The 25,712-nt window shown below is 44.3% G+C and overlaps 1 protein-coding gene across 1 annotated transcript in view; it reads left to right on the top strand.

Moving 5' to 3' along the window:
- The first annotated feature begins 4,252 nt into the window (after positions 1 to 4,252).
- GPI (glucose-6-phosphate isomerase) overlaps positions 4,253 to 25,712 on the top strand; it is a 35,357-nt gene continuing 13,897 nt past the window's right edge. Inside the window, exons 1-7 of the mRNA XM_082270413.1 lie at positions 4,253 to 4,476; positions 16,978 to 17,068; positions 17,828 to 17,896; positions 21,435 to 21,554; positions 21,638 to 21,721; positions 21,857 to 22,003; positions 24,641 to 24,712. Coding sequence (XP_082126539.1) covers positions 4,358 to 4,476; positions 16,978 to 17,068; positions 17,828 to 17,896; positions 21,435 to 21,554; positions 21,638 to 21,721; positions 21,857 to 22,003; positions 24,641 to 24,712 — 702 coding nt within the window. The 5' untranslated portion in view covers positions 4,253 to 4,357. The remainder of the gene's footprint in view (positions 4,477 to 16,977; positions 17,069 to 17,827; positions 17,897 to 21,434; positions 21,555 to 21,637; positions 21,722 to 21,856; positions 22,004 to 24,640; positions 24,713 to 25,712) is intronic.

Here is a 25,712-nt window from a genome sequence, read left to right as displayed (position 1 = left end):
GCTCGTCAGCCCCCCTCTCTAGCCCCCCAGTGCTCTTCAGCCCCCCCTCCAGCCCCTTAGTGCTCTTCAGCCCTCCCAGTGCTCTTCAGCCCCCCCTTCCAGGGGGTATGGAGTTTTACCAGCGCTATGGAGTTTCAATACATATGAATCAAATTCAGCCCCCCCTTCCAGCCCCCCAAATGCTCTTCAGCCCCCCCTCTCTAGCCCCCCAATGCTCTTAAGCCCCCCTCCCCTCCAGCCCCCCAGTGCTCTTCAGCCCCCCCTCCAGCCCCCAGTGCTCTTTAGCCCCCCCCCCCTCCAGCCCCCCAGTGCTCTTCGGCCCCCCCTCCAGTGCCTTAGTGCTCTTCAGCACCCCCCTCCAGCCCCCCAGTGCTCTTCAGCCCCCCCCTCTCCAGCCCCCCCAGTGCTATTAGCCCCCCCCAGCCCCTTAGTGCTCTTCAGCCCCCCCCCCCCCTCCAGACACTTGATGGACACTGATGAGGCTGCACTGATGGGCAGTGAAAACGTTGTTATTAATATTTCTTTTTGTAACTTCTGCATTAATGCAAAAACATTTAACAGCGTAATTTTATGAGATAATTTATGAGGGCGTGTTTAGGGGCAGAATTAGGGGCGGGGCAGGGTAGGAGTTGGGTGAGGCAACTGGTGGTGAGTAACCCTTAAGGCCTGGCTAGTAGTTCAGGACTTTAAATTTTGAGCCCTGCCCTAAGTTATATACTATGATATATATATATATATATATATATATATACTGTATATACCAAATTATATTTTATACAATTAAAAAAAAATATTTATATAATTATATATGTATATATATACTGCTCAAAAAAATTAAAGGAACACTTTGAAAACACATTAGATCTCAGTGGGGAAAAATCTCATGCTGGATATCTATACTGATATGGACTGGGTAATGTGTTAGAAATTAAAGGATGCCCCATTGTGTGATGGAAATGGAAATTATCACCCTACAGAGAGCTGAATTCAAAGACACCCTGAAAATCAAAGTGAAAAAATGATGCAGCAGGCTAGTCCATTTTGCTGAAATTTAATTACAGCAACTCAGAAAGTAACTCAGTAGTTTGTATGGCCCCCACGTGCTTGTATGCATGTCTGACAACGTCGGGACATGCTCCTAATGAGGCGACGAAGGTGTCCTGAGGTATTTCCTCCCAGATCTGGACCAGGGCATCACTGAGCTGCTGAACAGACTGAGATGCAACCTGGCGGCGTTGGATGGACCGAAACATAATGTCCCAGAAGTGTTCTATTGGATTTAGGTCATCCTTCATCCTCCAGGTTCTGGCTGCATACTCTCACCACATGAGGCCGAGCATTGTTGTGAACCAGGAGGAACCCAGGACCCACAGCATGAGCGTAGGGTCTGACAATGGGTCCAAGGATTTCATCCCGATACCTAATCGCAGTCAGGGTGCCATTGTCCAGCCTGTAGAGGTCTGTGCATTCCTCCATGGATATGCCTCCCCAGACCATCACTGACCCACCACCAAACCAGTCATGCTGAACAATGTTACAGGTACCATAACATTCTATACAGGCTTCTCCAGACCTTTTCAAATCTGTCACATGTGCTCAGGGTGAACCTGCTCTCATCTGTGAAAAGCACAGGGAGTCAGTGGTGGAACTGCGACATCTGATGTTCAAAGGCAAATGCCAATCGAGCTCCATGGTACTGGGCAATGAGCACAGGGCCCACTAGAGGACGTTGGGCCTTCAGATCACCCTCATGAAGTCTGTTCTGTAAGTTTGGTCAGAGACATTCACACCAGTGACCTGCTGGAGGTCATTTTGTAGGGCTCTGGCAGTGCTCATCCTGTTCCTCCTTGCACAAAGGAGCAGATACCGGTCCTGCTGATGGGTTAAGGCCCTTCTACACCCTGTCCATTCTCCTAGAGTTACTGCCTGTCTCCTGGAATCTCCTCCATGCTCTTGGGCTGTGCTGGGAGACACAGCAAATCTTCTGGCAATGGCACGTATTGATGTGTCATCCTGGAGGAGTTGGACTGCCTGTGCAACCTCTATAGGGTCCAGGTATTGTCTCATACTACCAGTAGTCACCCTAGCCAAATGAAAAACTAGTGAAAAACAGTCAGAAAAGATAAGTAGGGAAAAAAATGTCAGTGGCCTCCACCTGTAAAACTATTCCTGTTTTGGAGGTTGTCTCATTGTTGCCCATCTAGTGCACCTGTTGTTAATTTCAATAACACCAAAGCAGCTGAAACTGATTAACAACCCCCTCTGCTATTTAACTGACCAGATCAATATTCCAGGAGTTTAATTGACGTGATGCTATAATACTGATTAAAATGTGTTCCCTTAATTTTTTTGAGCAGTATATATATATATATATATATATATATAATTTGTAATATTTATAATAATAGGATAATTATACGTAATATTTATAATACATATTTATGGAATATATATATATATATATATATATATATATATATAGATATATATATATATATATATATATATATATATATAGATATTTATTTATTAATAGCAATACATGTTTGCAATTGTATACATTTTATATACAGTACATAGTTTTTTTTTTTTTTAAGTAATTTTTATTGGAATTTTAAGTTAACAATTTCAACAATAACATTTACAATTATTTGTTACTTCTGACTCATTGCTTGGTACATGTAACAACAGTTAAGAAAATTATGAGAATTACAGGAGTACCAGGTAACAGTTAGATGAGAAAAGACTATTAACCACTTGCAGACTGCCTAACGCCGATCTACGTCGGCAGTCAGCCCCTCACAGGCAAAGTGACGTAGGGCTACGTCACTAGCTTGTGAGGGTCTAGGGAGCGAGCGCGCGCCCCCGGAGGCGCGCTCCCGCTCCCGCGTGGTCACGGACCCCCCCGCGCGTGTGACCAGCGGACCCGATGTCCGCCGGTCACTCGGCGATCGGCGGGGGAGAGGGAGAATGTCAGGCAGCTTGTGTAAACAAGCCACCTGTCATTCTCCTCGCTGTAAAGACACTGATAAAACGGATCTAGTATGTAGATCCGTTGATCAGTGTCCTTACAGCTCAAGCCACAGCCAATCACAGTAGAAAGCACGCCCCTAGGGACACACACACAGCCCCTCCCTCCCAAATAAAGTTAACCCCTTCACAACCAGTGTATTTTTACAGTAACAGTGCATATGTATAGCACTGATTACTGTAGAAATGTCACTGGTAACCCCAAAAGTGTCACAAATGTCAGTCAAGGGTCCGATCTGTCCGCCGCAATGTCGCAGTACCGCAAAAAAAATCGCAGATCGCCGCCATTACGCGTTAAAAAAAAAAACAACAAAAATGACAAAAATCTTTCCCTTTGTTAGTAAACGCGATAACTTTTGCGCAAACCAATTAAAATACGCTTTTTGCGATTTTTTTTACCAAACATATGTAGCATAAAACAAATTGGCCGAAAATTTTAAAAAATTTTGATTTTTACTTTTTTTTGGGGGGAATTTCATATAAAAAAATGTGAAAAATATTGTTGTTTTTGCAAAATTGTCGCTCTTTTTTTGTTTATAGCGCGTGATCATAAAATCGCACAGGTGATCAAATACCACCAAAAGAAAGCTCTGTTTGTGGGAAAAAAAGGACGTCAAATTCGTTTAGGTACAGCGTCGCACGACCGCGCAATTGTCCGTTAAAGTCACGCAGTGCCGAATCACAAAATAGGCCCTGGTCAGGAAGGGGGTAAAATCTTCCGGGGCTTAAGTGGTTAAAAGATATATATATATATAAAAAAGAAAAAAATGATTAAATAAAACACAGCATACCCAAACCACCTACCCCTAATGGGAACTATCTGTAAGCGGATTGGTTGCCGTGTACTAATGTTTATTAGGGATGTACAGTATATAGTTATCACACAGAGAGCCAAGCATAACATCTTCTCTCCTGCGCACATGACATTTGATCCCCGAGCACAGTCCATAAGATGGCTGCTCTCCTCCTCCTCCCCAATCCCTCCCAGTCCTCCTACCATCTGTCTCCGCTATCAGCCAGACAAATATGAACTCTATCCTACCTTCCCCAGTACATCTAGGCTCCGAAAACATGGCCGCCAGCCCTCCGATTTTGCGGACACTTTTCCTCCGTGGAGGGGCGTGCCTCCCATCACACAGCAATCTGATCAGCGAGTGGGCTTGCCTCTTGGGAGTTTCCTATTGGCCGAGCAAGGAGCATCAGGTGGGCGTGTCAGTCTCCTCCCGCAGTGTCAACCGTGTCCCCTTATAAGAGGCCGAGCCTGCTGCGCTCCTCCTGTCTCCTCCAGCTCCGGGCTTCATATTACACCTTCATTGTGGTCGTAGCCATGTCCCTCACCAGTGACCCCGTCTACCAGAAGCTCAGCAAGTTCTACGAGGCCAACCATGGCACCCTCAACCTCAGGAAACTGTTTGAAGCTGACAAGGACAGATTCAATAAATTCAGGTGAGACCTCCCAGCAGGGGGCGCCCTGGGTAGTGGAGGGGTAATAGTCAAGGTGCCATCTGCAGTGCCCTTTAATCCAGTGATGTCATCAGATCCTCCACCTGTCATTGGATGAGTCCCCTGCCAGGGAAGAGGGCAGCACTGCTCATGGTTAACCACCTGTGTGCCAGGGTGGGAGGGAAATGTATTGCATTAGCTGATTAAAGTCTTCCCCTGAAATTGTCCAAAGCTGGACTATGAAGAGCCCCTTTTAACCTGCACTTGGGGGTGGGGGTGTTTAGGTGGCGAGTGCCCACCTTTTTAATATTTTTGGGCTGTGGGTGAAAATTGTAACATGAGAAATGCAATTTTGCATGCAGATACAGTCCCTACTGAAAATTGATCCCAGAGACCCAGTGCTGCAAGGGTGGTTAAGTTCAGTTTGGCCCCCAGGCTTATGCCACATTTTAAAAGGGGGAGGGAATAATACTACATCTAAGGATTGCAACTTTACATCATTTATATAGAATATAATGATGAGGGAAAAAAATAATTATATATATATATTATGATTGCAGCATCTAGAATTTTAATTTATTGCTTGTATATGTGACATTTCAGGAATCCTGGTCTTTTTATTAGGCAATGATTACTCCACTATGAAGAGAAACCATTGGAAGTAAACATCCATTAATACAATGTAACAGTTGGCTCCTAAATATAAACATAATAGCAATTTGAAACTGGATCAGCAAAGGATCAGAAAAGTGTTTCTTATCACAGCCATACACATTCGATAAATGACCAATTTTTATTTTCCCGATCAATCTGTATCTTTGTACTGTGATGGGAATAACTGATCCATAGTCAACAACCTATTGGATCTCTGGGAAGTGAATTGTGATCACTTTCCCGGAAGATATAATACCATTGTCTCTGCTGTCACCATACAATCTCAAAATGTGATTTCTCAAATTCATCAGCAAAGCATCTCTGCGCTGCCGATCGACTAAATAATTGATATTTTCTGCCCTGACCAATCGACTCAAGTTTGAATCCGATTTAAGTTGATCAGAAGGAAGTTAGGCCTATATGATCATTTGCTGATTTGATTGACACAATTGAATACTGTCCACAATACACTTTTTTTTTTTTTTTTTTTTTGCACGATTATGGACATCAATTGTTTCAGTTAAACCATCAAATCCTCAAACCATCATATATGCATAACTTCTCTTCTGATCATCCTAAATCAGATTCAAACTCGATTGGTCTAGGGCAGAAAATATCAATTACATCAGTCGTTCGGCAGTGCAGAGATGCTTTGCTAATGAATTTGTGTGATCCCATTTTGAGATTGTATGGTGACAGCAGAGACAATGGTATATATCTTCTGGGAAATCAATCACAATTCACTTCCCAGAGATCTAATAGGTTGTCGACTATGGATCAGTTATTCCCATCACAGTGCAAAGCTGCAGATTGATTGGGAAAATTAAAAAATTGGTCATTTATGGAATGTGTATGGCTGTGATAAGAGAAGATCCAGTTTCATATTGCTATTATGTTTATGTTTAGGAGCCAACTGTTACTTTGTATTTTTGGATGCTATTTTCAGTTTGTTTCCCTTTATAGTGGAGTAATCATTGAGGGATTATTCAGCCTAATAAAGATGGGGATTCCTGAAATGTCATGTACACAAGCAATAAATGAAATGTCTAGATGCCACAACCCTGCTGATGTAAATAATACATTTTTTTTTTTTTTTAAGGATCATAACTTTTAATTTAATAGTGCAAATTTTTTTTTATCATGGACGGTATTCAATTGTTTGTCGCAAGTGCAGTAAAATCACCTCAAGCATTGTTTTGATTGGATCGCTCAGCGATCAGATAATGAAATCAAAGTTTCTATGGCTACCATTTAATCCATTAAGAGGTATCTGAAATGGATCAATAAATACAGATTATAGAAGTCCCAAATCCCAATTTCACTCTGGCGGTCTCCAGGCACACACCTGGTTGGTCCTGTAAAGCTGTGTGGACTGTCAGTGCTGCCCACCCTCATGCTTACCATGGGCCCCTGGGTGACCATTTTTGGGCCTCAAAATCTAACTACTGCCCACACAGACTTGTAAATGGGCCCCTATGCAGCTGCACCCTCTGTACCCGTGGTAGGTATTCCCCTTGTGTCATGTTTTCTTTCTCCATTGAGTAGTTGTAGGTAGTTGATGAGCTGCAGTCTGTATAGGATCCTTTGTAGGAAGGGTTAATATTTATGACTTTGCTGAATGCCTTCTATCAGCTGTCGTGTGTCGGATTAGTTAGCTGGGTAGGTGACCCCCCCCCAGTGTGGGAAGAAGGTAGGCCTTGAAGTGAATTTGCCATTGACCCCTGTGCTGTGCCCTTCATTCATCCTTGTGGTTTGGTACGTGCCTTGGGGCACACGTCTCTGCAGCTCTGTGATCACACTCAGCTTTCCTGTACACTCATCATAGGAGTGTGTGGGGGCTGTGCGCCGTCTCCTAAGCAGCATCCTGCGTCGTGATGGTGATGTGTAAGCAACGTCTATTCCATCACATGGCAAGCTCTGTGTTCCATCATGCAGCAAGCACCATCCACTTTCTATTAATGGCCGATCTCTCTTCATGCATTCTTCTATCTGATATTTTGCTGGGAGATCCAGCATTGGTGTCACTGATTGCAATAATAACCTCCCAGCATTTGGTGTCACTGAAAACAATAGCCCCCCCCAGCCTTTGGTGCCGGTGGGCTGCACTGATGGCCCCCCCAGCCTTTGGTGCCGGCGGGCTGCACTGATGGCCTTTGGTGCCGGCGGGCTGCACTGATATTAATTATTTATTCAGGATTTAGACCGTTTATGCAGCACTTTAAAAAAATAAGGGCAGACAGTACAATTACAATGCAGTTTAATACAGGAGGAATCGGATAGCCCTGCTCATTGGAGCTTACAATTTAAGAGGGAGGGTCAAGCGATACAAAAAGTAATAGCTGTGGGGGATGGGCTGACTGAGAAAATGTACAGTTGAGTGGCGGCCTGGATAGGCCAAGAGATGTTGTTTCAGGGCTCGTCTGAAAGTGGACAAAGTTGGGACAGATTGGGGTAGGGAGTTCCAGAGGATGGCAGAGGCTCTAAAGACGTCCTAGAGGCATGGGATGAAGTGACAAGGGTGCTAGAGAGCAGGAGATCTTGGCAGGAACAAAGAGGATGCTCTGGTTGGTTTTTTTGAGACTAGGTTAGTGATGTGGATGGCTTTGTAAGTTGTTAATATCTTGAATATTCGTTGGGTGAGCAGAAGTCAGTGGAGGGATTGGCAGAGACAGGTATCAGACACTGAGCACCTAGATTGGCGCCAACAGCCCCAAGGCATGGCCCACTGCACACTGGTGTTCCGTATCAGTGTTGTATAACCCCACGCACTGTTTACTTCAGATCACCCACTCACGCCCCTCTCTGCTTGATGGCGTCGGGCTGGTACTATACATCTACTGATGCCAGAGATCATTCCTTCTGATGGTTCCGGTGTTGATTTTAGTGCCAGGAGAGGTTACACATTCGTGTCCCAGTACCTGGAATCCCCCTGTCACTCTGCAAGGGGCCCAACGCCTTGGCATTCCACCTACAGAACCAACCGGCAACTTGTTGAACACCAGACCCTTCATCCAAACCGATATTTGGGCAACTAGGTCAGAATCGTCACTGGCTTCTTGGGGACTACTACAAACAGGAGTTTGTCTATGCTCAGTAGGGGAACGCTCCCTACATTTGTTCCACGAACTGTAGGGTTAAGGCAGCAAAAAGTAAAAAAGGAAAGTGGAATCTCCTTTTTGTTATGGTCGCAGAATACCGGGGAGTCCCCTCTGTCCTGGTGATCCCTACACCTCATTTTTCTATGTCCTGTGTCTGAAAAATGTGGCCAAACTGCATGTTTTTACTGCAGCATGTAGCATGTGACCCCGCACGTTGCATTGGATTGTGTGTGTATGTGTATGTGTGTATGTATGTGTATATATATATATATATATAATAAAAAAAAAAAAAAAAAAAAATTTTAAATGGGAAGGTGTCCCCACTAGGGGTGTGTGGGTTCACCATACACCCACAGAATCAAAAGATGCATTTTAAATAAATAAAAAAAAAAATATATATATAATTATTATTTATTTAAATGCATCTTTTGATTCTGTGGGTGTATGGTGAACCCACACACCCCTAGTGGGGACACCTTCCCATTTAAAAAAAAAAAAAAAAAAAAAAAATTGGCAACCTAGCATGACTCTGCAGTGTCGGGGGCTGGGCTCGGATTGCTTTCTTCATACAGATTGTTTGACACACACTTTGCTTCACATACCGGGGATTTGGAAACATGCAGTTTACTGTTCCACATTTTCTGACCACACAAACCCTTTCGTCATACCGGGCGGAGTCCCGTTAATGGTCTGGGGCCCTTCACTCCAAAATTTTCCCAGTAATATTCTATAACAAATGTGATGGCCATGTTATATTTTTATGCACCTCCTAAATTGTCCTTGAATTTAACAAGACCTAATGACACTAGGAGTCCATTTACACTGTAAATGACTGATCTTTATTTTTAAGGATGTGCATGCGGGTCCTCGATAAGCCCAAACACACATTGCACTATTTTTGGCCAGCACAAAAAATGGCCACAGTAGCATTCCTCTGTATATAAAGCATTCACAGCCACTGTATGTGGTGAGGGCAGGCATGTTTCCGTATACAGTACATGAACATTGGGGTACCATTTAAAAACGAATGGCAACACGCATACAGGGCATGTTCTATCCCTCGCAACCACTCAATATTATTCTTTTTTCATTGATTTAACCACTTAAGCCCCGGAAGATTTTACCCCCATTCCGACCAGGGGTTTTTTTTTGCGATTCGGCACTGCGTGACTTTAACAGACAATTGCGCGGTCGTGCGACGCTGTACCCAAATGAAATTGACGTTTTTTTTTTTTTTGATCATGCGCTATAAACAAGAGCGTCAATTTTGCAAAAATAACAATATTTTTCACATTTTTTTATATGAAATTCCCCCCCAAAAATGTAAAAATCAAATTTTTTAACATTTTCGGCCAATTTGTTTTATGCTACATATGTTTGGTAAAAAAAATCGCAAAAAGCATATTTTGGTTGGTTTGCGCAAAAGTTCTCGCGTTTACTAACAAAGGGAAAGATTTTTGTTTTTTTTTTTAACGCGTAATGGCGGCGATCTGCGATTTTTTTTTTTTTTTTTTTTTTTTTTATTGCGGCGGACAGATCGGACCCTTGACTGACATTTTTGACACTTTTGGGGTTACCAGTGACATTTCTGCAGTAATCAGGGCTATACATATTCACTGTTACTGTAATAATGACACTGGTAGTGAAGGGGTTAACTTTATTTGAGAGGGAGGGGTGGTGTGTGTCCCTAGGGGTGTGATTCTAACTGTGATTGTCTGTGGCTTGAGCTGTAGAAACAGTGATCAACGGTCCTACATAGTAGAATCGTATGATCACTGTTTCTACACAGGGGAGAATGACAGGCGGCTTGTTTACACTAGCCGCCTGCCTTTCTCCCTCTCCACTGACAATCGCCGAGTGACCGGCGGACATCGGGTCCGCCTGTCACACGCGCGGGGAGGGGTCCGTGACTGCGCGGGAGCGCGCCTCCGTCGGTGCGTGCTCGCTCCCCAGAGCCTCACAGGCTAGTGACGTGTGTGTGTGTATATATAGGTCACTTTGCCTGTGAGGGGCTGACCGCCGCAGTATATGTACTTGCGGCGGTCGGCAAGTGGTTAACTCTTGATGTATACCACAGTGATGTACAGAGAGCACTGAGCCAATCATATTAGTCTTTGCACCAGGGGAGCTTACACTCTAATGTCCCCCAACAGTTTATTATTAGTTTAAAAAGCTCTGACCTACAGTATCTCTCAAAAGTGAGTACACCCCTCACATTTTTGTAAATATTTTATTCTATCTTTTCATGTGACACTGAAGAAATGACCCTTTGCTACAATGTAAAGTAGTGAGTGTACAGCTTGTATAACAGTGTACATTTGCTGTCCCCTCTAAATAACTCAACACAAAGCCATTAATGTCTAAACTGCTGGCAACAAAAGTTAGTATACCCCTAAGTGATATGTCCAAATTGGGCCCAATTAGCTATTTTCCCTTTCTCTGTGTCACGTGACTCATTAGTGTTACAAGGTCTCAGGTGTGAATGGGGAGCAGGTGTGTTAAATTTGGTGTTATCGCTCTCACTCTTATACTGGTCACTGGAAGTTCAACATGGCACCTCATGGCAAAGAACTCTCTGAGTATCTGAAGAAAAGAATTGTTGCTCTACCTAAAGATGGCCTAGGCTATGAGATGATTGCAGAGACCCTAAAACTGAGCTGCAACACGGTGGCCAAGACCATACAGTGGTTTACAGGACAGGTTCCACTCAGAACAGGCCTCGCCATGGTCGGCCAAAGAAGTTGAGTGCATGTGCTCAGCGTCATATCCAGAGGTTGTCTCTGGGAAATAGATGTATGAGTGCTGCCAACTTTGCTGCAGAGGTTGAAGGGAGTCAGCCTGTCAGTGCTCAGACCATACGCCGCACACTGCATCAAATTGGTCTGCATGGCTGTCATCCCAGATGGAAGCCTCTTCTAAAGATAATGCAGAAGAGAGCCCGCAAACAGTTTGCTGAAGACAGCAGACTAAGGACATGGATTACTGGAATCGTGTCCTGTGGTCGGTTGAGGCCAAGAAACATATTTAGTTCAGATGGCGGCAACCAGGTGAGGAGTACAGACAAGTGTGTCTTGCCTACAGTCAAGCATGGTGGTGGGAGTGTCATGGTCTGGGTTTGCATGAGTGCTGCTGGCACTGGGGAGCAACAGTTTGAGGGAACCATGAACCGCTTCGGAAAGTGGGCTGCAGGTCAGTATTCCAACATAATGACCCCAAACATCTCCAAGACGACTGTCGCCTTGGTAAAGAAGCTGAGGGTAAAGGTGATGAACCGGCCAAGCATGTCTCCAGACCTAAACACTATTGATCATCTGTGGGGCATCCTCAAAGCGGAAGGTGGAGCGCAAGGTCTCTAAAAACCACCAGCTCTGTGATGTCGTCATGGAGGAATGGAAGAGGACAGCAGTGGCAACCTGTGAAGCTCTGGTAAACTCCATGCCCGAGGGTTAAGGCCATGCTGGAAAATAATGGTGGCCACACAATATTGACACCCAATATTGGGCCCAATTTGGACATTTTCACTGTACTGACTTTGGTTGCCAGAGGTTTAGACATTAATAGCTGTGTGTTTTATTTGGAGGGGACAGTAAATTTACACTGTTATACAAGCTGTACACTCACTACTTTACTTTGTAGCAAAGTGTCATTTCTTCAGTGTTGTCACATGAAAAGAGATGGAGAGAGATGGAGAGAGAGAGACATACAAAAATGTGAGGGGTATACTCACTTTTGTCAAAGAACAGAGTCCTAAAGTGCTCACTTGAATGTGCAGTCCTGTCCTGGTGACATTGTAGAGATTCCATCCTTTTTTTACTCTTTGCCCTGGTACTGGAAACCAAGGTACATCTCACCAATTGGGACACTTATTGACGAAAAAAACATTTTGCTTTTATATTATAAGACCAAACCATTTGAGGTGCCTATTAGCAGACCTCAATCTGGACAGGCAAAATGTTGTGTGGGTTTTTAAAGTGCAATGCTTCTTTTTAGAGACTTCTAAGAGAATCGATTTTTACTTAATGTCTAAATATGAGGTCTGATTCTGGTCCCTGCACTGTACATAGCCCTCGCCCTCACATTTCACCATGTCTATCTATATATATATATATATAGCCGACCTTCAGATATGTTGTATAACCTCGACTGCCCTCTGGTTGTTGGCAGAAGAAGCAGCTGTGATCTCCGGGCAGAAGTGAGTTGGCAAACTGCATCCCCTTTCATAACCGAGGACCGCTTGAGCAAAGTTCATCAGTCAACATTTTGGGCAATGCAAATTGTTCTGCAATTTTCGTGTGGTTTTTTTTTTTTTTTTTTTACCTTGTGTGCTCATAAAGCTGAGTCTGTTGCATGTGGAGAAAGCGAGTCCGAACCGATGTTCAGTCAGACACGACCAAAAAATAAAATGGCACTCTTATTGGAATAAAATAGCAAATCTGAAAACCAGTTTCAGTCTTCTCAGGCCTGGTTCACACAAGTGTGATTCCCAGATGCAACTTCAGTCACACAGAATGGCACAACAATGGAAATCACATTTCAGTGGTGCCCATTCTCATCAATGCAGCACGTTTTTTGGAAACGGTACTACTTTTGCAGTTGCAGTTTGATTTTGGTCCAATAGACTATAATGGGAATGCACTAAAAATGTGTGTAAATAGGACTCGTGGCTACTCAATGAACTGGGGAAGAGAAGCGGTTTAGTCTTAAACTCCATAAGGGGTTCTTTACTGTCTGAGCGGTAAGGATGTGGAACTCCCTTACACATTTGGTGTCAGGGGTGAGTCTCGCTAATTTAAAAAAATGTAGGCATACTAACCTATGCAATATACAGGGATAGGGGAAATGGTATTGCCATAAACCAACACTCCCACAAGTTGAACTGGGTGAAATGGCCTCTTTATTCAGCCTTACCAGCGATGCAGTTGTGTATAAAATCCAGTCTCCTCCTCCAAAAAAAAAAAATGTGACGCACAAACACTACAAAATCATACTGAAAATCCATTCATGCTGCACTAGTGTGAGCCTAGCCTTCTGGCTTCAGAGCTACTAGGGCACTAACTATAAAAAGGTTTTTTTTTTTTTTTTTTTTTTTTTTTTTTTTTTTTTTTTTTTGTAATGCATTTGGTAACTCTGTAACAGATCTGCATGGATGTCGCAATATACAGCAACTATTAATCTTCATAAAATCTCTATAGTGGTCATGTTTAGCACTTCTGCCTTGCAGCACTGGGGTGCCAGGTACTAATTGTGGTCGGGCATCGAGGATTTCTGGTTATAATTATGGTCAGGGCACTATCTGCATGTTCTTGTGCTTGCATTGATTCCCTCTAGGCAGTCCAGTCTCCTGCAATGCTCCAAAGGCAAGCTAGTAGGTTAACGGTCTCCTGTCTATTGGCCCTGGTATAGTTTCGCTTGTATGCATGTGAGACAGGAGTCATTGGATTGTAAGCTCCTGAGGGTAAGGACTGATGTGACTACAGTGCATAAATTGTTGACTTGCTTTAAAGTCCAGTCAGTGACTTTGCCAAGGCTGAGATGCTCAGCAATCTGCTGCAGGCAAAAGGAAGCATTTACTCAGTCTACCAACACCCTAAGTGCTCAGGCTGCAAAAGTCAGTCTAGTGTTCTGTACACTGCAAATACCAGCCCGGAATGCGTCTACTTATTATAGTAGGGATAGACCGATATCAGTTTTTCGTTGCCAAGCCCTATATTTTGGCTATCGCATATTGATAGGGCCGATTATTTTGTGCATTTAAAGTTTTGAAAAATAGACAATTTTTGACACATCTGGTACTGACATGTTAATATTTGTTTAATGGCTGGCACCCTGTGGTGGGTGGCTGGCTGGTACAGGGCCTGTGGCTGGCTGGCTGGTACAGGGCTGGTGGGTGGGTGGCTGGCTGGTACAGTGCATGTGGCTGGCTGGTACAGGGCCTGGGGATGTGGGTGGCTGGCACCAGGCTGCTGTGGGTGTATGGCTGTAATACACACCCACGAGACTAGTCCCAACTCAAGACGAGGCTGTCCAAGATGAGGGAGGCGGCCTAAGAAGGCAGAATGACATCACAAAAATATCGATAACTTCCAGGGCCGATTCCGATATAATCAGGGAAAGTGCATATCGGCCTTGCCGATAATCGGTCGATTCCCTAATTCATAGTACTTGCCATGTCAAGCCTTAATCGGTCAGTTTAACCAGGTGACTGCGCTGACAAATAAGCACTACTTTCTTCTAGCACACCTTATTGGAGGAAGCCATAAATGTATTTCTCTTTGGTCATCACGGTTGTATGACTGTCAGCAATGTGTGCTTGCTATTATATTAAAAAAGAATGGCGCACACATGCAAAAGAAATGACTATTAAATATGGAGACAATCCATAAATAAAAATGGGGTTTTAGTCCCACCATATGGCCATATCGTGCTCAAGCCCACCACTGCGTCAAAGTATGGTGGGACTAAATCCCCATTTTTATTTATGGATTGTCTCCATATTTGATAGTCATTTCTTTTGCATGTGTGCGCTATTCTTTTTTAATATACATGTTGCTTGGGTCATAGCTGCACTGGCTTTAGATATACATGTTCAGGGTTTGCTCCCCCAATTTTTTGCTTGTTTATTGTGCTTGCTATTGCAAGCAATATGGATACTCACTCTGGGGCTGTTACAGCGTATGCACTGCTACATCTTCGGCACAAGGCATCACAGCCACTATGTGCAATGCGATCTGGAGGGATGGTCAGGATATCTGGAGCTAGTTCATCGTTTTCTCTTTTTCAGGAAAAGGTGACTAACCTTTAACCTTAATTTTTTTTTTTTTTTTTTTTTTTTTGGGGGTTTTAAAAAAAATTCTACTTGCCTAGGTAGAAGCAGAATCAGTCCAATGGTACATCTGTCCCCCTTACCCCCCCCCCCCCCACCAGATTTGCAATAACTGAGCATTCAAACACTGCTGATCACTTAATACTCCTCTCTCCGCTCTGAGCAAGAGAGCAGTGCTTGTCAGTCAGCGGCTCTCTGCTCTCCCCTCCAGCGCTCACTGGAGTGCTGGGCTGTGGAGGGGCTGGCTGAGAGCCTGAGCCAGCTGCTGGTCCAGGCTTCTAGGTGGATATGGTTGGTATCTTTTCAGAGCCTGGACCGGCTCTGTGATGTCGGCTGACAGCGGACTTTAGCCTGCTTGACGGCTGAAAATGTACGAACTGCACTCCTCTGATTCATAGGCGCTATAACTAAAAAAGCTTTGGCCATACTTCTCATTTAAAAAAAAAAAAATGGTATAGATGGTTCTCCATTCATTGCCTTGACCTGCTGCAGGACAGGAGATATGAGCTGGATCGTGATTTGAGTTGAGATTTGTTTTAAACTTGGGCTTTTTTCAACCTTTCTACCCCAGAGGAACCCTTTTCAGGTCTCGGAACACTTGCTAAAAAAAAAATCTATAGCTTGATACTTTAGCGTGAAGTTGTAGATACACCAATAAAGAATGTGGAATGTTTAGTCACCTAATCCTCACAGCATATTGACTCTTTCCACAATTATCAGAATAATCTCCATTGTGGCCCTTTGGAGAATTGACCCCTAACATTGGTTATGTTAAGTAGTCCTCTTTACATTGGTCTTCAGTGGGGGACGAGGAGCCCCTTAACCCAGCCATAGGTGGATCGAATCTCAGCCAGTTCAGCAGGGACCGGCCAAGATTCGATCCATCCATGGTAGGTTGGTTGTACCAGCCTGTTGTATTTTTCCCATGTGAACACTGCTAGTAGCTATAGCTGCCAGCAGTGATCATTGTGTTTGGCCCACAGGGAACACTGCTCACTGGCAGAATATAATAGCTCTGCAGAGATATTTCCTCAACAATGGTGACAGTGGTGATGGTGAAATCCAGCAGTTTTTATTTTTTTTTTTTTTTTTTTCCCACCAAGGAAAGGAATCTCAAATAGGTGCTGGTTGCTTTAGATTAGTAGAAAACAACAAGAGAAGGGCGCACCGACCTTGTGCATTACCACTTAAAAGTTTATTAAAATCAAAGAAGGGTAACGTACAATATACTCACAAACGTAGCATATAGGAAATGGGCACCGCTTGCTTCCAGGACACTTCTCTACTGCTGGATAGCGTGATGGCGTCCTCAAAACCTGATGCGGCTTACGTGTTTCGAGGGAGGACCCTCTTCCTCAGACAAAATCGCCAATCGAGTGGTGATTTTGGCTCTGAGGAAGAGGGTCCTCCCTCGAAACACGTAAGCCACATCAGGTTTTGAGGACGCTATCTAGCAGTAGAGAAGTGTCCTGGAAGCGAGCGGTGCCCATTTCCTATATGCTACGTTTGTGAGTATATTGTACGCTACCCTTCTTTGATTTTAATAAACTTTTAAGTGGTAATGCACAAAGGCGGTGCGCCCTTCTCGTTTTCTTGTAGTGCTTTTTGGATACCCTTGGTCCTGAGGGGGGCAGCAAGACCACTTCATTTGTGTCATAAAACCGCCTAGAACATTCACCTTCCCGCATACCACTCGAGCGCAGGAGAGATAATGTTGCTTTAGATTAGTGGTTGGTGTCAATGTAGTGTCCTTTTACCCAGTGGTCAAGTAGAAGATAAAGACCCCCCCCCCCCCCCCCCCGGCAACTTCTCGAGGGAAACCTGATTGAGACAGGCTGATGTAATCTGATGGTCAGATGAAATTGATGTATGGAGACGTTATGCAATATATTCTATTCAACCCGTTTCTTTCCTGTGTTCGCTTTCCAGTAAAACTCTGCAGACCGGCAATGGAGACATCTTGGTGGATTACTCTAAGAATCTCATCACTGAAGAGGTCTTCAAGCTGCTCATAGAACTGGTAAGTAGTCCATTCTTGTTAGTGTTTTCTGAGAGTTGTAGTCCTTTAGCAGCAGAGGCTGTGTGTTCTAAAGAATAGATAACAGTTTTTGGGGTTCAGCATGGGATAATTTCCTGTTAATTGCTATCGTTTTATTTGTCCAATGAATCCAAAAGCCTACATTGGGGTAATGGTTTAGGTCGCAGGATAGGGGCTTGCAACATCTCCATTGTGGGATAATGTACAGAATATGACTGTTCATTGAACATACACAGGGTCAAGACCAGTTGTAGATGTCATGGAGCACCGAATCTAATACAATGTATCATGGGGGAACATGTTATACACCAAGCTACCTGACCAATATTATAGGGCCTGTTCATATTTCCATGTACTAGAATTGCTTGTTGTGTGGGAGCAATGAGGGCCCTCATTGCTTGCTATTTGGAAATGGCTTTTTCCTCAGTGCTGGATGGGGTGAAGTCTTCTTCATTGCTTGCTATTCGGTAGTACACTGTTCCTCATCACTCACTGTGTGGGGAAATGGGAGGGTCATTGCTCGCCGGGGGGGGGGGTAGTATCTCTTTTTTGCTTGCTGTGTAGAGGATCAGGAGGGCCCACATTGCATGCTGTTGAAGAGGTTCCCCCACAGCATGCAATGAGGGTCCAACATTGCATGTTGTAGGAGTTGCTACATTGCTGTTGGGGAGCGGCGCATGGTTTGCTTATTGCTCGTCATATGAATGTCTAAATTTTTATTTTTTTTTTTTTTCTTTTCAGGCCCAATCAAGAGGTATTGAGGCAGCTAGAAAGCGCATGTTCACTGCAGAGAAGATCAACTTCACTGAGGTACGAACCTTCCTTTTACAACAAAATATCTTCTGTATATCAATTTTTATTTATATTATCTATAGGCACAAGGGACATTTGGTTACATTTAGTCCAAAGTGTCCTTTGTGCTGTTGCCAGTTGACATCCTCTGCCCCCTCCCATAGCCTGTAGTTGTAATATTCTGGTGCTGTGGGGGTTAATGGAGCCGAAGGGACCTGTCGCAGGCAAAGTACGCCTGCCCTTTGCACCCCAGTTCCAATATTCCGAGAAGCTGTTGTATAACTTCTATTTAAAAAAAAAAAAAAAAAAAAAGCACTCTTTGAATGGAGGACGGGTGGATGAGTGTGAAGGGTCCACCTTCTCTATTCATAGAGGCTATAGTACATCTTCCATGCTTGCAGGAAGGGAGCGCAAACCTTGCATCTTAAAGATAACTGTAGAAGTTATTTACCAATAACTACTGATGATACTTTTCCTCTAATCCAAGTTTAAAGTGATACTAAAGTCTTTGTGTTTAGATTAAAAAAGTCATACTTGCCTGCTCTGTACGGTTTTGCACGGAGCAGCCTGGATCGTCCTCTTCTTGGGTCCTTCAAAGGCCCTCCTGGGCCCCATCCCTCCTGAGTGCCCCCACAGCAAGCCGCTTGCTATGGGGGCACCCGAGCCAAGCCGCTGCTCAGTCTGTCCATTCAGACACAGAGCTGCAGTGTAGCTCCGCCCGCTTTCTCCTCATTGGCTCACTGACTTTGACAGCAGCAGGAGCCAATGGTGCCAATGTGGGAGAGTCTGGGCAGCCTAGTCTTTTGTGCACATTGCTGAATTAAGGGGGGGCTGCTGCACACTTAAGGTTTTTATCTTGATGCATTAAGATGAAGAAAAATCCTTCTGGCTTTAGAACCACTTTAAGGGGGGGGGGGGGAGAATGCTTTACCACACAGGATATTAAGTGTATTAGCACTTTTAGACACATAGCTCTGAATGAACAGGGCTCTCGCCAAAGCGAGTAAAGATGAGGGCTGGAGAACAAAAAGGACTTTTAAGGGTACCAAGATAGAGAAAAGATAATCGCCAAAAAATATCCTCTGCCGGTTCTTCCTCCCAGTTCTTCTCCCGATGCTAGCTTCCGCTGTAGTTTTGGCTCCAGTGCGGGACATTACTTATTTAGTGATGGAGTGGCCATCCGCATCCGGTGACTTCATCAGGAGGCCCTGCTCCTTGTAAAGTCACCGTCTGGGGCATGATGGAGCGGTGACATCACAAGGGGTGGTGCCTCCGAAAGAGTACAAGTTGCATGCCAAAGTCGGATCAGTTAAGATTTTGATGCAACTTCAACTATCTTGAAGTTGGACCAAGTAGTGCGTGAACCTTTTTCAAAGTCTGAGTGACTTGTCGGACCAGTTGAGATGGCTCTCATAGGGAACCATTAGTTTATACACCAAATCAATAAAAACAATAGTATGTCAGCGCCTTAATTGCCACAAAACAAAAAGCAGCATGCAAACGGTGTGAATATACAGACACCAACCGAATAGAAATAGGGTTGCTGCACTTAAATTGTGACTTATAGTGATGATATGATCAAAACCCGTGAGTGAGAAATGTATAAATGAATATAATCCACAAAAACGAGTCCATAAAAGTGGACCATATAGTGGTCCACGAAAATGAATCCAGTAACCTTTTTTATTTATATTTTATTATAATTTATACACGTCATGTGACATGTGCTCCCAAAGTCAGAGCGTATGTTGCACCAGTGTAAACTGGGTCTTGGAAAACATTGGAGCTTGGGGGGGGGGGGGGGTTTACATTGAGAATTTTCTTTATGTGCTGGCCTTTGTAGAGAAGTGGGGAATGTTGGACTGTAGGGGGTTGTGTTGCCTTTGTAAGATGCATTGGTGTTCATAGAGAAACGAGGAGAATGTTGCCAAGCATGGAGCAGTTTTGTCAATTGTTTGTTATAGTCCTTGGCACATCTCCACTCCTACAGCATTGCCGCCCTCCACAGTCCCGTTCAATCCTATCAGATAAAACTGTCTATTTGTAATGACTCTGCAATAATCTTTATAGTATGACAGGGAGTGGCTCACACAGCAATTGGCAGCAAGCGGCGGGTTCACCTGAGGGTTCTTTTTTTTGTGCATTGTATGGAAGAGAATTCCTCTGCCCTTTTCTGGGTGTGTTTTGGTTTGTACTGGCGGTTTATCCTCAAATACATTCTCACTAGAAAGCAAATATATTCAGGGATCAATAGCATACTAGTAGAAGTGAATTGTTTTACTTGTCCAATATGTGCACATCAGCCCTACTGGGTTCTCTCTGAACTGCAGAACACCTCCCACTATGGTATGGAGCTGGGAATGCGTTCTGAAGTCTTAACACATTCCTGTCCTACAGTGGCAGCTCAGCTTCTTCATAGACACAGTATCCGATAAGGCAGGGATCGCCAAACTACTGCCCTCCACTCTGACATTCACATGACTAGGCGTGATGAATTGTAGTTCCTGAACAACTGGAGGGCCATCATTTGGAGACCCCTGGTTTTAATCGATCATGCACGCTAATCATTAAAAACCCTGCTAAAGTTCCCAGCTGTCAATGAACTACAGAACCCTACTCTGTTATCAAGAGGGGTGGATGTGTTACGTAGTCCTGTCCCAGGATGACAATGCTGCTACAAAGAGTACAGTGAGTGTTGTCAACGCATTGCAGGAAGTGTTGCTGGCCGGATCAGATGGAAATAAAAGGAATAAATATCGGAGTGTGGGGGGGGGGGGTATACTCTTGGCTACTAATCTGCTAGATGTTCTGGCTCTTTCAATCTACCTGAGACCTTTGTGTTCCAGCAACTCCTGTTTCTCAATTTATACCAAATACATATACACCAGGTATGGTTGGAACCCCCCTCATAATGGACACAGCTGATGTACAGACTCAGGAACTCAGCACAGGGATGGTGGAAACCCATTATAATGAACACAGCAGATGTGCAGGGTTGATGGGTGCTCCTTATAATGGACACCTAGGAACTCAGAGCATGCAAGGTGGGGGGCCCCTCATAGGCACAGCAGGTGCAGAGAGCCAGGTACTCGTTGTAGGGATGGTGGAAAAAAGCCTCAATGTGCAGACCCTGATCTTGGCACAGGGATGGTGGGACTTTCTTAATGGGCACAGGTGTACGACCAGGGAACTGAATGCAGAGATGGTGGGAACCCCTCATAATGGGCACAGAAGGTGTACCGACCAGAGATCTCAGTGCAGGGATGGTGGGAACTCCTCGTAATTGGCATAGCAGGTGTACAGAGATCCCACCAATAGTCTTTGAGAGATGGCAGAGACAACCAGTTTTTGGCTTTTCCTTTACTTCTGGCCATTGCTGGAGCCTCCAACACTATAGTTGCCTTAAGGGAATTGAAGGACCACCAATGTTTGCCTGAAGAGAAGGGGGTTTAGCACCCTTTTTACATTCCCAGCACTGGGACATGACTGTTGCAGGTCACCCCATAACCCCATTGTATACCCATCAGACCTCTTAATCCTGTGTTTACCATTCCAGAACCGTGCCGTGCTTCATATCGCTCTGCGAAATCGCTCCAACACTCCCATTAAAGTGGATGGTAAAGATGTCATGCCAGAGGTCAATGCGGTCTTGGAGAAAATGAAAGTGTTTTGCCAGGTATGGAGTCAGCTGTTCAGATTAGATGGTTATACCACTTGTGCAAAAATAACTGGACTGGGACTAATGGTTCTTCTTTTTAGAAAGTCCGCAGTGGAGATTGGAAGGGATACACTGGAAAAGCCATCACTGATGTGGTAAATGTTGGAATCGGCGGCTCTGATCTGGTAAGTTTGGCTTTTTTATTTATTTTTTTTTCTCTTTAGTAAAATCTATATATTTACTGATTTTATCTTGTGGAACTTGTGCTTGTGACATGTGTCCCTCTATCTAATGAATTTGCTGATGATGCTGTTTTCCAGGGTCCATTGATGGTAACAGAAGCCCTGAAGCCATACTCCAAAGGCGGCCCCCGTGTTTGGTTTGTGTCAAACATTGATGGCACGCACATGGCCAAAACACTGGCTGAGTTGAACCCGGAGACCACCCTCTTCATTGTTGCATCCAAGGTAATCCTATTACCCTGCTTTCTTCTGAATCTGGTTTTCAGCATCCACTAGAATCATCCCTGAATTTTGTAGCCGTCCTATCACAGGCCTATTATATAAAGGGTTGCTGTGCATATAGAACAGTGTAGCACAGATTCTAAAGTGGTTGCAAAGTCACGAATCGCAAATCCTGGAGTCCCCTCTGTTACATTGTTTGTATATTATGAGCAAAATTATTTAATTTAGAAAGCTGTTGTGACCTCCCGACACTCGGCTTCCTTGATCTGAGGACTATAGTGAGAGGGGCTGGGATTCCCTATTAAAGAGGAAGTAAACCCTCCTCTGCAACTTGTACCTATAGGTAAGCCTATGATGAGGCTTACCTATAGGTACTGTAAATATCTCCCAAACATGTACCGTTTAGGAGATATTTACCTTAAATGCAGCCAGTGACATCACTGGCGCATGCGCTCTGAAGGAACAGCCGCTGGTGCCGTTCCTACCAAGCCCTGTGCCGTGACCGTCGGCTCCCACGCGCATGTGCGGAAGTGACGTAATCGTGGGTCCGGCCAATCAGATGGCCGGAAGACGGGCGACTGAACATGTCGCCCCTCATACAGGTAAGTTGCAGCACAGCGGGGGCTCGTTCTAAGGTAAGTATTTCATAATGAGCTAGTATGCAATGAATACTAGCTCATTATGTGTTTCTTTCAGGTTGGAAAAAAAAAAATTTTGAATGAGTTTACAACCTCTTTAATGTCAGCCAGGAGGTCACGTGAGCGCACAGCGGGGCTCTGAAATACAATCTTTCACTGCTTACTCTTTAAAACCGATACTGCACAGTATATCTTTCTGTAATGGGGGCTTCCAGGCTTTGGATTGGTGATTTTACAGCCATAGCAGTGGGAGGGGAGGAAGGAGATGTCTGACAGACTCCTGAGCTGACTGGGAGAGACTGCGGGCTCACAATTGCATGTAAACTGACCACAGTATCATGAAGCAGTGGCCAGGATTACTGTGGTCAGCACACTAAGGGGGCACAGGAACAAGCAGGATCAACCAGGTATTTTGCAGTATAGAGGGACAAATGACACCGCACAAGCACTATGCTGTGTATCCTGCTTTTATGTTCGAATATGTCCAGGACCTAGCAAGGATTTTAATGTTAGCATTATGGCAAATCTCACTTCTCCATAGCAGATCTCTTTTGTCATTGGGATGCTGTTTGTCTTGTTGCTTCCTAAGCTCAGTGGTCCTCAACCCTGGCCTACAGGGCCCACTAACAGGCCAGATTTTAGGTATTACCTTGGGGAGATGCAGACTAGAGTACTGCAATCAACTGAGCAGCAAATTATATCACCTGGAATGTAATTCAGTTATCTTGCAAATCTGGCCTGTTAGTGGGCCCTGTAGGCCAGGGTTGAGGACCACTGCTAAGCTTTTTGCTATAGAGGCATTGTATTTTGCACGAACGAGAGGTAACTTGACTCAACCATTCCTTACAAGTTAAATAGGCTCTATATTTAAGATAGATTTGGCCTATAACCCAGAGGCTTTGAATGTACAGTTGGATAAATGGCTCGAAGGATGTATATGGTCTATAACCCAATGGCTATGAATGAACAGTTGGTTACCTGTTACAGATGGCATAAATGAATAACCAGCAAAAAGAGGCGCGGCACCCTCGTTTGTTGGATGAGTGATGGAAATTGACAGATGTGCTTCCTGCTTGCTTATTGAATTTTTGGCAGATGTTCTCAATTCATATATTCTGGAAATCATCAAGAAGGGATCTGATATAATCCTCCTCTGTCCCTTTTCTCCTTGGGGAACAGGGTGGGGCTCTTGGCATGGAATCCAAGAACAAAGCCAGAATATTGACTTTCCTTGATCCCTTTCAGAGTCCTTTGCTCCTTTTTTTAAAGGAAAAAAAAGTGGAAATTTATAGTTTACGAAGGCTGGATTCACATATGTGCGGCCATGGTTCACAGCAGGGGGTCCATTGCTTCCCTGTTTACTGGTTCAGGTGTGACTCGGGTCTAAATTTTTGCCTGAATTCCCATCTGAATGTGGACCGTGGCCGCCCCAGACCTGTGACATCGGCTCCATTGCAAGCCGGGCACAATTGCCTGTCATGCAAAGGAAAAATCCGCATTTTTTTTTTTTTTTTTTTTTTTTTTTTTTTTTTTTTTTCACATGCAGTATGTGAACCCCAGCCTAACACTAACACTTTACAAATACAGCACACACTGCTTTTGGCATGAAAAAAATGGGACTCTTGTTGGGAGGTTATAAAAAAAAAAAAAAAAAATATAGGTGTGATGCACTTGACTCTACTTCTTGCCCATCAAAGGAAAGTTGGCAGTGAGACTTGATGGAATGACCTTAGCAGGTTTACAACAAGGTGGGGAGTCCCTAAGGGGTAAAGAATAAAAGGGCACCAACCATTCATATTAACAGTCTACAAGACAAAGTAGCTAACCTGTATTTAGTGGCCAAGGAATCCCACTTCATCAGGGCTTAGGACAAGTAGCAACAGTGTAAATTGGACTCTGCCATCAATCTTTTCTGTATCTTTGAAATCCATTATTAGAATTTGGTTAATTTCTCCAGCTGTCTGAGTGTAAATGTCATACTATTTTATTTTTTTCCCCCCAGACTTTCACCACCCAGGAAACAATCACCAATGCTGAGACGGCCAAGGAATGGTTCCTGCAGTCCGCCAAAGATGTAAGTCCAAGCAGTGCTTCTAGTTTGGTGACCGCTGTCATAGAAAGTGTTTGTCTTGAACTGATGATCAGGAAAGCAAACTTGTTGGCTCAGTGATATGGTAGAAAAACCGACTTCAGAATAAAAAGCTGCTTTTGTGTAAGCCCTGGTTCACACCAGTGTGATTTGTAATGCAATTTGACATTTCAAAATCGCATGGCAGATCACACCTCACTTCTGGCAGTGGACCTGTTCAAATTGTTGCGACTTTGAAAGGTTCCTGCACTATTTTGCGATTTCCTTGCAACTTGCATTGGCTTCTTTTGTTTAAATGAAGCCGAAATGAAATCGGAGATCTAAATTACAATGATCTGCGGCTTTGAAATTGCGCTGAAGTAGCGTGATTTCAAATCCACCCTGGCATGAACCAGGGCTAAAGGGGCAAAAAGTGTTTCCACCTTCATGGAGTTCGGTGGAATTCTAAATCGAATGAATAGTACATCCCATAGCTTAGTTGCAGGATAATGCGCTCTGCGCGCCCCCTGGAGGTGCGCAAAGCGGCGATCGGTGATGCACACCCTATCTCCGTAAAGAGCTGATGTAGGCTCTTTACCATGTGACCAGCTGTGTCCATTCACAGCTGGTCACATAGTAAATAGGAAGTGCCGTTGATCGTCTTTCCTTAGTTCGTGCCTGACAGGCATGAGTAGAGGAGAGCTGATCTGCGGCTCTCCTGATGGGGGGGGGGGGGGGGTCTGCACTGGTAATCGGAACATTGATTAGCAGTGCAGACCCTTGGGGGGGGGGGGGGTTCCCCAGGGGTTCCCACCCATGACCCCAGGGATGCCCACCATGGCCACCAGGGATGGCAATCGGAGCCTGCCACTGCCACCCACCAGTGCCCATTATTGCCTATCAGTGCTGCATATTAGTGCCACCCCATCAGTGCAGGAAAAACTTTATCTATTTACAAAATTTTATAACATAAACAAAACTTTTTCTTTTTTTATTTGTTTAGCAA

Source organism: Pelophylax lessonae, assembly GCF_965119305.1.
Source record: "Pelophylax lessonae genome assembly, chromosome: 10".
Classification (NCBI taxonomy): Eukaryota; Metazoa; Chordata; class Amphibia; order Anura; family Ranidae; genus Pelophylax; species Pelophylax lessonae.
Note: the sequence above shows the minus strand (reverse complement) of the source record. Positions and strands in the feature narration are given on the sequence as shown.